Raw genomic sequence first — 12,344 nt, 5'->3', positions numbered from 1 at the left:
ATGGGCTGCCGGCAACGGTGGTGGAGGCGGATAATGATAGGGTCTTTTAAAAGGCTTTTAGATAGGTACATGGAGCTTAGTAAAATAGAGGGCCTTAGGTAAGCCTAGTAATTTCTAAGGTAGGGACGTGTTCGGCATAACTTAGTGGGCCGAAGGGCCTGTATTGTGATGGAGGTTTATGTTTCTATGTTAACTTGCAGGCTGAGTTGGTGGTAAGAAGGCAAATAGAACATTTGCATATTTCAAGAGGACTAGATTATAAAAACAAAGGTGTAATGCTGAAACTTTAAGGTGTTGGACAGACCACCTTTGGAGTATTGCAAGCCCCCTGTCTAAGAAAGGATGTGCTGACATTGAAGATATACCAGGATTGAATGTATGAGAAGTGTCTGATGGTTCTGGACCTGCACCCACCAGTGTTTAGAATGGAGGTGGGGGTGAGGGAAGAGATCACATTGAAACCTATTGAATATTGAAAACCTATATAGACTGGACATGGGGAGAATGTTTCCTATAGTGGGAGAGTTGAGGTGACTAACTTTTTTCCCTTTGTATTGTCTTGTGTACATTTGTTGTTTCTCTTGTGGTGTGCAGTCTTTCATTGGTTCGATGGTGTTTCTTTGCACTTACAATGAATGCCCACAAGAAACTGAATCTTAGGGAGCTGTATATGGTGACATACGTGTACTTTGATAATAAATTTGCTTTGAACTTTGAGGTCTTATAGAAGTTGCAGATCATCAGTCTCAGGGCTGGAGTGTGGGGGGGGGGGGCATTATGAATGAGAGGCAGGAACAATCCCAACCTGATACTTGGACTTGTATGTCAATTTTTAAAATAAAGACACATAAATTTATTAACTAACTGAGAGGCTATGAGGGGAATTTTAGCTCGATCTGGATAAAAATGTTCAGTGGGCGTCTTGACAAGCATTCCATCGATCATAAGTGGGCCATTAAAACCACCCAGATAAAGCACTGGCTTATACGCGTCAAATTACCCACTGAACCACAAATACTTCAACGTATTGCACACACGCAAAAGAGCTCCCTTTCTTGTTCTCTTGCCACTAATGTCAGGGTAAATTGATTAAACTCATATCGTCCGTATTTGTAATATGAATGAAAAGATGCTGCACGCTGAAATTAAACAGACGTGTTGTAAATACTCGGCAGCGTCTCTGCGGGGAGAAATAAACTAAACGTTTCAGGTCGCTATCTGATGAAATGTCATCGAGTGGAATCGTTACTTTTATTTCTCATTCTACAGATCCCCCGAGACCGCCGTTTCCATTGCGGCTCAGAATTCTAATATGAACCATCTTGCAATCTAAGTGAGCGGCTCGCACCGTCTTGACACCTTAACGTCAGCGACACAAACACCCACTCGCTCACTGACCTGGAAAAGATAACGTGAGGCAGCCTTGCGGAGGAGGGTCCATCCCACGGCACAGACGAGGAACAGAAGCCCCTCGGTAGTTGTGAGGGAGGCGTTTTCCAACAGGGTCCGCTTGCAGAGCTCCAGCCCGCAGTCCTTGCACTCCGCTATCGCAGTGTTCATACAGGAGAAGCTTTTAAACAGCATCTCGCCATAACTAGGCATCGGCTCTACCATGCTGATCGCCTGCATCTAGTAATCGATTAAAAACTCAGTTATTAATCCCAGAAACAGAGGAAACAAGACCCTCACTGGTCAGCAGGAGATATTTGGTTGAAATTGAAGTAATGCGTCCAATTCCCAGTCGCCTTCACGCAATATTCCTTATTCGCGCCAATGTTGCGGTTTGTAGTTAATTGTTACGTGCATCAAGTCCTGTTCTCGCTGTCTTTGTATCTGACGATCCGAATGCCCATACTGGTCTGTTTAAATAGGGCCGAGAGATCCCCGCTTTATTAAATATTCATTAATGACAGAAGAGTGTCGCTTCGGGTTTTCAGCAGCAGAGATTACAGCGGAGTTTTGAGACTGCTCGTCTCCCGCTGCAGTTTCTTGCCAATTTCACCTGCTCCGGGGTCGGTTTCTGCCTGTGATCCCGTCCTCCTCCTGCAGTGCACGGACGCATCGCAATAGCAAGCGACAATCTAGTGTTCACAGGCTGGTCACGTTTTTTTAAAACGGGAAAAACAGAATGACTCTCTCTTAGCAGTCTGATCACGTTCGGACGGCAAAAAGACCCTCCCACAATGGGGAAGAGCGATCCACGTGACTCTTCAATATACAGCCTTTGCCGTATCTCCTCATTTCCGCCCTCTCCCGCACTTAAATAATTGTTACATTGAAAGGTCAAGATCCGAGGAATTCTCAATTGATATAAAGTATTGGCGATCTTAATGCATGCGTCACATCGCTGCGGATGAGGGCAGCGGGGGGAATACTCCATTCATGGAAGCCAGTGACTGCAGTCACGCTGCGTGGGCAGCGTGAAAACTGCGCCGAGATCTTGAAGACAGTCCTGGGTCGCGATCAAAGCGGCGCAGGCGCCCGACCCTGCGGCAGTTTCACAGAAGGGTGGAGGACGCGGGCAATAGGAGCTACCGGCCAAGCGTGGGCAAGCAAAACGGCTGAAACTCATTTAGTTTCTCTAGCCATTCTGAAATCCTTTGCGATCAATACAGAATACCGCAAATGCTAAATCACCCAAAGCTCCGATTAAAGCATCTCATCTTCAGAAATTGATGCATTATAACCTTCCAGCCTCAGCGCTAAATTCGTTAATTTTAGAGAACGGGCCACTGTGCTCTTTTATTTCACAGTTTCAGTTTAGACCATAAGATATAGGAGCAGAATTAGGCCATTTGGCCCATCGAGTCTGCTCCGCCATTTCATCGTGGCTGACACGAGGAAATCTGCAGATGCTGGAATTTGAAGCAACACACACAAAATGCCGGTGGAATGCAGCAGGCCAGGCAGCATCTATAGGGAGAAGTACAGTCAACGTTTCAGGCCGAGGCCCTTCATCAGGACTAATGGAAGAAAGAGATAGTAGGAGATTTGAAAGTGGGTGGGGGAGGAGGAGACCCAAAATGAAGTTTTTCATCTTCCTCTGGTGCTCCCCTCCCCCTTTCTTCCAAGGCCTTCCGTCCTATGATACTCCCCCTTCTCTAACCTTGTATCTCTTTTGCCAATGAACTTCCCAGCTCTTAGCTTCATCCCTCCCCCTCCTGTCTTCTATCATTTCAGATCTCCCCCTCACTTTCAAATCTCTTACTACCTCTTTTTACCATTAGTTCTGATGAAGGGTCTTGACCCAAAACGACAAATGTACTTCTCCCTATAAATGTTGCCCGGCCTGCTGCGTTCCACCAGCATTTTGTGTGTGTTGTCATCATGGCTGATCCAGTTCACCTTTCAACCCTAATCTCCTGCCTTCTTCCTGTAACCCTTTGTGCCCTGACCCCTACTTCCATTTCTTTTAGATTTTGTTTCTTATTTATATATCTCCACTATATCTTTCGTTGTTTATCCTTCAGCTAACACGACTACACATCCTCTTCTCTGCCCTCTTGTGCTTTCCACCGCACACATTTCTTCACAATTTAAAACTTGTTTGACACAGAGAGTGTGAGAGTGTGAGAGTGTGAGAGTGTGAGAGTGTGAGAGTGTGAGAGTGTGAGAGTGTGAGAGTGTGAGAGTGTGAGAGTGTGAGAGTGTGAGAGTGTGAGAGTGTGAGAGTGTGAGAGTGTGAGAGTGTGAGAGTGTGAGAGTGTGAGAGTGTGAGAGTGTGAGAGTGTGAGAGTGTGAGAGTGTGAGAGTGTGAGAGTGTGAGAGTGTGAGAGTGTGAGAGTGTGAGGAGTCTGGATTTCCAGCATCTAGAGAATCTCTTGTTAAAGCACGTTTGATTTATATTCTTCCCCTCCCCCCAGTTTTGATAAAAAGTGATCAAGCTCAAATATTGTTTCTCTCTCCACGGATGCTACCCAACCTCCTGAGTATTTCCTTAAGTTTATTACAGCCAATGGAGTTGCTTAGCCTGCAGTTCACTAAATCTGAACAGTTGTGGCCATTTTTGGAGCAAGCATCCAGTAGCAGTAATGAATGGGGATGTTCAGTAAAGATGTAGTATCTGTGTCTTAAAACTAATGTAAAGGATAATGCTGCAGATACTGGAAGCTCAGGAATTCAAATGGTCAGCAAGTACAAATTTGGCTGAAGGGCCTGTCCCTATTGCACAAACGAGATTCTTAAAAAAAAATTCTGTTAGATCATCACCGAATTGAAATGTCAAACATTTTTCTCTCCGGCAACTGCATGTCCTGCCGAGTATCCCTAGCATTTCCTGTTCTTAACTAACTTAACTCTAATTCAATTGCTCTCCATAAAAGCCAGTCTTCAACCAATCTGATTCATTCTACATCCAACAGGAAATAGTAGAGAGCACTGGATAGAGCAAAAGGCCAAAATGGCCTGCTCAGGTGATCCAGCACAACTACAACACCAGCATCTACCTGCCAATGTGGGAACTTGTCTTTTCCACACAAAAAAAAAATGACAAATTCAAAATACACAATGACCATATTATCGAGATACTCTCAACCACCTCCATCAATGTTGTCTTCGGCCCCAAAACCATTGATCAACAAAGACCAATTTCTTAGGACAAGGAGGAAGTTGTCTGGACAGATAATTGAATTCCTTTTCCCAGATCCTCTGCCTGAGCCCATAGTCAGTTTCTAAGTCAGTCAGAATCAACTCCTTGTGGCTTTGGCCCTTTCGCTTTTGATCAGAGCTTAAACCAAGTCATGATTTGCATGCAATGTGGCCTCAAGGGTCTATTATGATCCAACAAGTAATCAGTTACTTAAACTTCCACATTATCCAAATCACTTAGGTTCAAATAGAACATTTAACAATCTAAGAAAAATCAATTTCTTTTGTGATACACATTAATATGGTATCCTTTATTTGTAAATTATGAATAAAAGTGATAGAAAATGAACCTGAAAGGATACAGGCAATGAACTGAGTAGTAAGCATTTCCACTGCAATAAAATGACTGCCCTAGCATAACAATTAGAAGGTGAGACAAGATGTTGCAAGTTTGCAGGCAAGAGTTTTAAGTTATTCTCTGACAACATCAGTATGAAATGGGGAACATGGTTTTTAGTGCTGATTATACAACTTTAGTTGGGGGGGTAGATGACAATTGGCCTTATTGGAGTCAGCCTTTCCTTCAAAGTCAGCACTCCATTTGGACCTCTGTGTTTGGTCTGTTGAATTTACGGTTCATCTGAATCACTGGCCGGACATCATCCTACAAAAAAAAACAAAAATGATTCGTACTTTGTACAGACTGAATAAGGGTCAAACTTGCAATGATGGTCAATAAATCTTTAATTTACCCAATTAAGGTTCAGTGTATTAGAGAAACAATAGTTTATATTGTACCTTTCAACACAGCAAGATGTCCCAAGGCTCTTTACAAAAACATTAGAATTAAAATTTGATTTTAAGACAGATATACCAGGAGAGATTTGGATGAAGGCATGATTCTAAGCCAACAAGAGGAAGGATTTAGAAAGGAATCCTGGAGAGTTGAGCCTTGGCAGCTAAAAGCACAGCCATCTGCAATGGAGCAACTAAATTCTAGGATGTACAGAAGGCTAGAGAGCAGAAAAATTAGTCTTGGATTCCCACTAACACTTACCAGCTGTGCCAGTTTCTGCAAAAACGGAATGAGTTTGCGGAGCTCCTGGTCTCTTGGGTTCTTGGACCAGCTTTTGATCTGAATCCCATTTGCACTCTTGGAGAAGAAAATAAATGTTTCTGAAGCACACCCACAGATTGGCAATGCTTACAGGAAGCACATTTCAAAAGCAGAATTATTTTTGTAGAGATTGCTCTATTAAATCAGATGCCAGAATATCACTATTCTTTCTCCTATATTGTGCATTAGGGTAGCCAGGGTAATAAATAGAATTTGCTCAGGATTCCCATGGGTCAAATAATAACTTCAACTGGACTACAGAGACACACATCTAAAATTGTGCATATAATTTCACCCTTAAAAGTTCCTTTCCATCTCCTCTTTCCACCTGTAGTCCCCATTTACACCCCTTCTAATTATTTATTCTTTATAGCAACACTGCCCATCCTAAAGTGGGCCAATTATCTAACCCAAGCAAAAGTAAAATAAAATAAAAATGAGGGGCTTGAGATTTTGATCAGAAATACTCAGTAGTTGCAAGAAACATTTTAAAGTACAATTCTGAAATAAAACTTATATATTTAGAATCTAATTCAAATATGCTAATCCAGTGAAGGTTTTAAATGGCAGCTAAAATACTTATTTATATTGCCTAAGCCCATCTTTAGAGTGTTGGGTGGATACTGGTGCTTGAAACTATACTCCCATCACAGCATTAAGGACTGTAAAAAGAGAAATAATGTGACATCAAGTTGAAAAGCAATGTACATACAATGGTCAGTTATATAAAAAATGCCAATTACAAAGTTTATATTTACAAAGACAATTACAAAGAACTATATTTAAAACATGCAGATGGTGTAGATCACCAGGTTGAGACTGTGGGGTTATGTTGGAATCAGCCAGGAATATAACATGTACTTTAAGTCCACCAGGGATATCTTAATGAGTGCTGGGATTCAAATTAGGAGCAAAACGCTAATTAAGAAATTGACTATTTCAGGCTCTGTTGTGGGCAGAAATTTCCAGGTACACGGTTGAAAAGATTGAAGGGTATGCCCGAAGCCTTTGTGAAGAAAGGCAACAGCCTTCCAGTCCAGGGAACCTTTGGCTTAGCAAAATCAGTATGAAGTTGGGAACTTTGATTTCTTGCACTGGAAACAAACTAAGGACCTGATTAAGCAACAGAGGGAGTGCACCACTTCAAGCTTCCCATCTTTAAGGGAGCGAACAGCTCCTCACCCAGTGGAGGAATGTCTCAACATCCATTGGGATTGCCAGTAGCTTCAGAACTCAAGACAAGAATGGAGGTAAATCGTCCTTGATCTCCAGGTTGGTTCTCTCTAATTCTGCCACAACAACTAGAGAATCAAAAGGGGGTTGAAATATCCAAAGGACAATGTCTCTGAATTCTGATGAAGGATTTAGGTCCAAAATATCAACTGCTTATTCCTCTCCATAAGTGCTGCCTGACTTGCTGAGTTCCTCCAGTGTTTTGTGTGAATTGCTTAAGATTTTCAGCATCTGCGGAATCTCTTGTTCTCTGAATCAAAGTTATGACAGGATGCAAGACAATTAGAGTGAGGCATCCTGCACCCCCCCCCCCAAAAGAACAGCTCGATCTGCAAACAGCAAACAAGGCAATCAAGTTCAATCTGCAAAAGGAACATAACTACTGATGAACAGGCGAATTTTTTTTATTTATTCTTATTTTTATTTTTATTTTTTTAAAAGAGTAACCAGATGCAATGTTCTTCAGGAGACTCTGTTAGCATTCAAGATCAAGAAAACATGTATGAAGTGTTGGTCAGAGAGGGAGATCACACACAAGCACACACCACTGGGTTCAAGCATCACACTCTTGAACTAAAGAGGATAATTACATTCATCTGTTGAGATGTTCCCACAACCAATGATCTCACTTTAAGGACTCTCTTGTTATTTCATGTTCTCATTATTTATTGCTATTTATTTATATTTGCATAGTTTGTCATCTTCTGTGTTCTTGCTCTTTTATTGATCCCATTTACAGTTACTGTTCACCGATTTGCTGTGTATGCTCACAGGCAAACGAATCTCAGGGTTATATGTGGTGACATGCAGGTACTCTGATAATATATTTTACTTTGAACTTTAGAAGGAAATGTCACCAAAAGGGGGAACCTCTAATATATTGTGGAGCAGGCTGGCAGTACAGTGGTGTACCTTTGACAGACATTGTTCCCAAGTACTGGAGGCAACTTATTTTTTGTTTATTTATTGTTTAGAGACATGGAACAGCAACAGTCACTTCCTGGCCGATAAGCCCACACCATCAAATTACACGTGACCCATTAACCTACTAAATTGTAGGTACTTGGAATGCGGGAGGAAACCGGAGCAGAAGGAGTCCATGTGAACATGAAACATACAATCTCCTTACAGGAAGTGGTGGAATTGAACCAGGGTCACTACTGCTGTAATAGTGTTACATTAACTGTTACACGGCTGTGTCACACCCTGCCCCCCCATGCTACTTGCTAAATTAATATTGTTTGTAACAACTGTAGCTGTTCTACCATCGTGGTTTGGTACTGTCACATACTGGTATCTTGAGTTGGGTCAAATTAGTTTTTGGATGCAAAACAAATGACAAATCTTGAGGACTGCTAAACCTCAAATCTGCGCCCAAAGCAATTCGCACCAAATACGTTTCCAAAAGGCTCACCTTATGAAAGGGGACTGTTGGTTTAAATAGGACTTAACTACAGTTAAGGTTAGTTCACATTGAGAGGACACCCTCTGTCTCTGTCATTAGCATCTATTGTCCCCACGTACCTCAAGGGCCATTCAGACCAAGTCAAAGGGCTGATTAAATACCGAGGATTCACGGCAAACCACACTCAATTTATCCAGAGAGGGAGCTATTAGGCCGACAATGCTAGTGGGAAATGGTGGTTTATCCCTCGCCTTCCCCACTTCTGGTCCAGTTACACCCACTGACTCACTCAAGACTGACACAAGCTGCACTTGAGTTCCACAACGTCCAAATCATTCTCACCTGGAATCAGCAGAGCAAAGTCTTACACCGAGAAGGCTTAACCACCCCCCCCCCCCACAATGCCCTTCATTCCCCTCAGCCCCAAAGACTTCATTAATGCAGGGCCAACTGTAGAATAACAGTAAGGGTGGAAGGAATACACGTGACAAACTGATTCATCGCTCTAGCTGTCCACAGGGGTGGAAATAAATTTGGAACAGCCACATCCTGTCAGCAAGCCATGGGGAGAGCGCGTTTAAGACTAATTTCACTGAGGGTGATACTGGACATGCTGCTCAATATCACAAAACCATCACCAATTCAACCCCCACCCTCACTCTAATACGTTATGATAGAACGTCAAATTTCCTGTCTCACCTGGCCAGCTAAAGCTTCGGGGGAACTGTCTACAAAAACCGTCTTTGACAGATCCCTTCTGAGGACCATCAGCTCCCTGACGTAGTTGCCCATGATGCAGATGCAGTGTTTCCGATACAGACGATGCCTGCAACAAACTCAGTTTCACTTAATAGGGACTTGGATTCAATTCAAACCAAAAAAGAAAAAGGAGAGGTGTGGGGTGGAGGAAGCAAGAAACTCATTGTTCTAAAACTTCTTTTATCCCAATGCACCTGTCAGCCAACTTAATATAATCACATCGTGGTATTAGGAATAAAGAGGCCAAATAACTGTGTGGAAATGCCTACGTAGTCTTATTTCCATGATATTGAGCGAGAGCTGACATAACACCAGAGAGGGATTCTTATTCATCCTGCAGAAAATATCTTCACAGGATCTTTCACATTTACAGTATCTTGCAAAAGTCTTAGGCACATAATATATCCAGGGTGTCTAAGACTTTTGCACAGTACTGTAGTTTTATGTATTGCTGCTGCAAAAGACAAATTTCACGACATGTGTGAGTGATGATAAACCTGATTCTGATATGGGTCTCTATTGTGGACTGAGAGTGGGAAGGGGACAGGGAGAGGGGAATCACGGTTGGGGAAAAGGGCAAGGGAGTGGGAAGCACCAGAGACATTCTGTAATGTTCAGTAGAACAATTTGGAATCAAATGGCCTTGCCTGCTGTCTCGGAGCTGGGTGTGTCTACACCTGCACCACCCACCGAGCCCCCACCCCGGCACTCCTTTTCTGCCACCTGACCCACTTCCTTCTCATAAGTGCTCCACCCTCTATTCCCTACATCCTTTGACCATGCCAGATTTACAAACCAGCTCTCTGCTGCACGTTGACAAATACAATATTGCGTAAAAAAATTAACAATAATAATGGTTGAACTCCTTAGTTGGAGCCAAAGCATTCATCACAAACATTTTCAATACAACATCCCCACAATTACATGCGTTATCTGGGCAAGCACCTTTGATGCAATATAGCTTACCTCAGGCAAGCACTAGATAAGCCTGCCTGGACAGCTAGAATTAACTTGCCTGATAATCCGCCTTTGTGGATCCAATATATCTAGCAATTTGTCAGTATAGTCCTTGGTAGCAGAGGTGAAGAGGATAATCTAATAGTGGAAACAATGTTTGATTAGGATGAGTGTATGCCACTGGCCATCAAAAACCAAGTTAGAAGTTATGAATTCATAACCTGACCTCTGGAATTGTATCCATCTTGTTAGGAAGTCCATGGCATTGGTCACCAAGGGAAAGTGAAATGACTGAACTCTGAACTTAAAATTATCTTTGGCCTCCTCTACATTTGGTAAACCAGCAATGTGCCAAGTTAAACGCACATCATCATCATCTCACCACTACCGCCTTACAAGTCCCAAATGGAACTCAGTAGGTCAGGCAGCATCCACAGAGACTGAAGGATAGGTGATGTCTTAAGTCAAGATGCTGCCACAGGAGAGCTAGCACAAATGAAGTAGGGGAGGGGGCAGGGTTGAAGTGAGAGCTGGCAGGTGATAGGTGGAACCAGGCAAGGAGTGAGTTGATGGGCAGACGTTACTGGCAAATCGCAGTAGTGCAGTGGGGGTGCCGTGGTAGCCTAGCGGTCAGGGCAATGCTATTTTAGCTTGGAGCTTTGGAGTTCAGTGTTCAAGTTCAATGTCATCTGTATGGAGTTTATTCATTCCTCCTGGTGACACTGTGGGTTTCCTCCGGGAGCTCGTCCCACAGTCCAAAGACATACTGGTTAGTAGGTTAAATGGTCACTGTAAATTGTCCTGTGATTAGGCTGGGGTTAAGTAAGTGGGTTGTTGAGCAGTGTGGCTTGTTGGGATGGTGGAGCCTGTTCTGAACTACATCTCCAAGTAAAAGCTTTTTTAAATTTAAAAATCTACCTAGATCCTAGAGGAAAGTTATATTTCTCTGTCGCAGAGACTTTATTTATGATACAGTGTAGAGTAGGCTCTTCAAGCTGCACTGACCCAGCAACCCTCGACAACCCTAATTTAACCCTTTAACAATTTACAATGACTGACTAACCCATCCAGCAAGTATTTGGACTGTGGGAAGAAACTTGAGCATCAGGGGAAAACCCACACATTCCACAATGAAGACATACAACCTCTTTACAAAGGATGCCAGAATTGAACTTCAAACTCCAACGCCCCCAAGCTGTAATAGCACTGCGTTACCACAGGGCCCGCATGGCAGCCAGTGGAATGTTTAGTCAACAGCCCAGGTTTAATGGGCATCCTTGTGAATACTTGCTGAAAGGCTATCAAACGGTCTTTAGATGGGGTATAGATAGGTATGGCTATAGAAATAGATGGGTTCCCAATCTGTTTGCACCCCAGAAGACCAGATGGATATAGGTTCAGCAGGTCAGAGTTGGCAATTGCTCAGCTGGGTGACAGGTTCAGTACTTGGAAATTAATTAACAATTCCTTGCCAATTATTGAAATGGCCTCAGAGGAAGTTGTTCAATGAGTTTAAACATTTAATGGTGAACAAGCCCTATGGAAGGGATATAGTGGGGTGGAATCAATTTCAAACACAGCCAGTCATGCATTTAAAAAGGGTTTCTTCCCCAATTTTAAGCTCATTTACATATCAAGAGCAGTCAAATTCTTGGAAAAATGCAAGGAAAATACTTCATTTTATAATAATACTTAGTTGTAGATCCTTTTTCAATACTCTGATAAAGTTGAAGACAGATTTAATCACACTTTTGATCTTTGTCAAACACACACCAATAAGTAATCCATTTTTAAATTCTGAAAGTGACACAGCCATTCTGGACCATTTCATAAATTGTGATCCATTAAACTTTTCAATTTGCTAAAATTACTAAAAGAATACACCCATTGTGTCCTTCTGTACAAAACACTCACTTGACAGACAAATCCTTAAAGCCCTGCAAAGGAACATCACTATTTCACATCTTTTGTACAACATAGGTAAACCATCACCCTATCAGATCAATATCTGCTCTCCAAGCAATCTCATTATCCCATCAACTTCTCTATGGCCTTTTCTCTTGTGTGTCAATCACCTACACTAGCAGTAGAGGTCATTTACAGTCATTAATTCACTAACCAGCACATCACTGGAATGTGGAAAGAAACTGGAGTACCCAGGGGAAACACCCAAAGGATCCAGGGAAGGCATACCAGCTCCAGGAGGGCACCAGCCATTAGAATTAGAGCTGAAGCACTATTTGCTGCATCATAGTGGTTAATTGATTTGTGGACTGTGGGTGGGGG

At 42.5% G+C, this 12,344-nt stretch overlaps 1 protein-coding gene and 1 long non-coding RNA gene across 3 annotated transcripts in view; one reads left to right on the top strand and one right to left on the bottom strand.

The window, feature by feature from the left end:
* The window catches only part of LOC132406080 (uncharacterized), a 55,987-nt gene extending 54,583 nt beyond the window's left edge, over positions 1-1,404 (top strand). The window contains exon 5 of the long non-coding RNA XR_009516058.1: positions 1,270-1,404. This is a non-coding gene — a long non-coding RNA (uncharacterized LOC132406080). The remainder of the gene's footprint in view (positions 1-1,269) is intronic.
* Positions 1-9,169, bottom strand: part of cers1 (ceramide synthase 1) — a 59,220-nt gene extending 50,051 nt beyond the window's left edge. The window contains exons 1-2 of one of the 2 annotated variants that reach the window (XM_059991282.1): positions 9,042-9,169; positions 1,399-1,859 (exon numbers count right to left, since the gene is read on the bottom strand). In XM_059991282.1, the coding sequence (XP_059847265.1) occupies positions 1,399-1,629 (231 nt within the window). In that variant the 5' untranslated portion in view covers positions 1,630-1,859; positions 9,042-9,169. Of the gene's footprint in view, positions 1-1,398; positions 2,299-9,041 lie in introns of those variants that run through there. The other variant, XM_059991283.1, reaches the window with a different exon arrangement.
* Between the last annotated feature and the right edge of the window lie 3,175 nt (positions 9,170-12,344).

Source organism: Hypanus sabinus, chromosome 16 (genome assembly GCF_030144855.1).
Source record: "Hypanus sabinus isolate sHypSab1 chromosome 16, sHypSab1.hap1, whole genome shotgun sequence".
Lineage (NCBI taxonomy): Eukaryota > Metazoa > Chordata > Chondrichthyes > Myliobatiformes > Dasyatidae > Hypanus > Hypanus sabinus.
The sequence above is the reverse complement of the archived record's forward strand: the minus strand, read 5'-3'. Positions and strand labels throughout refer to the sequence as shown.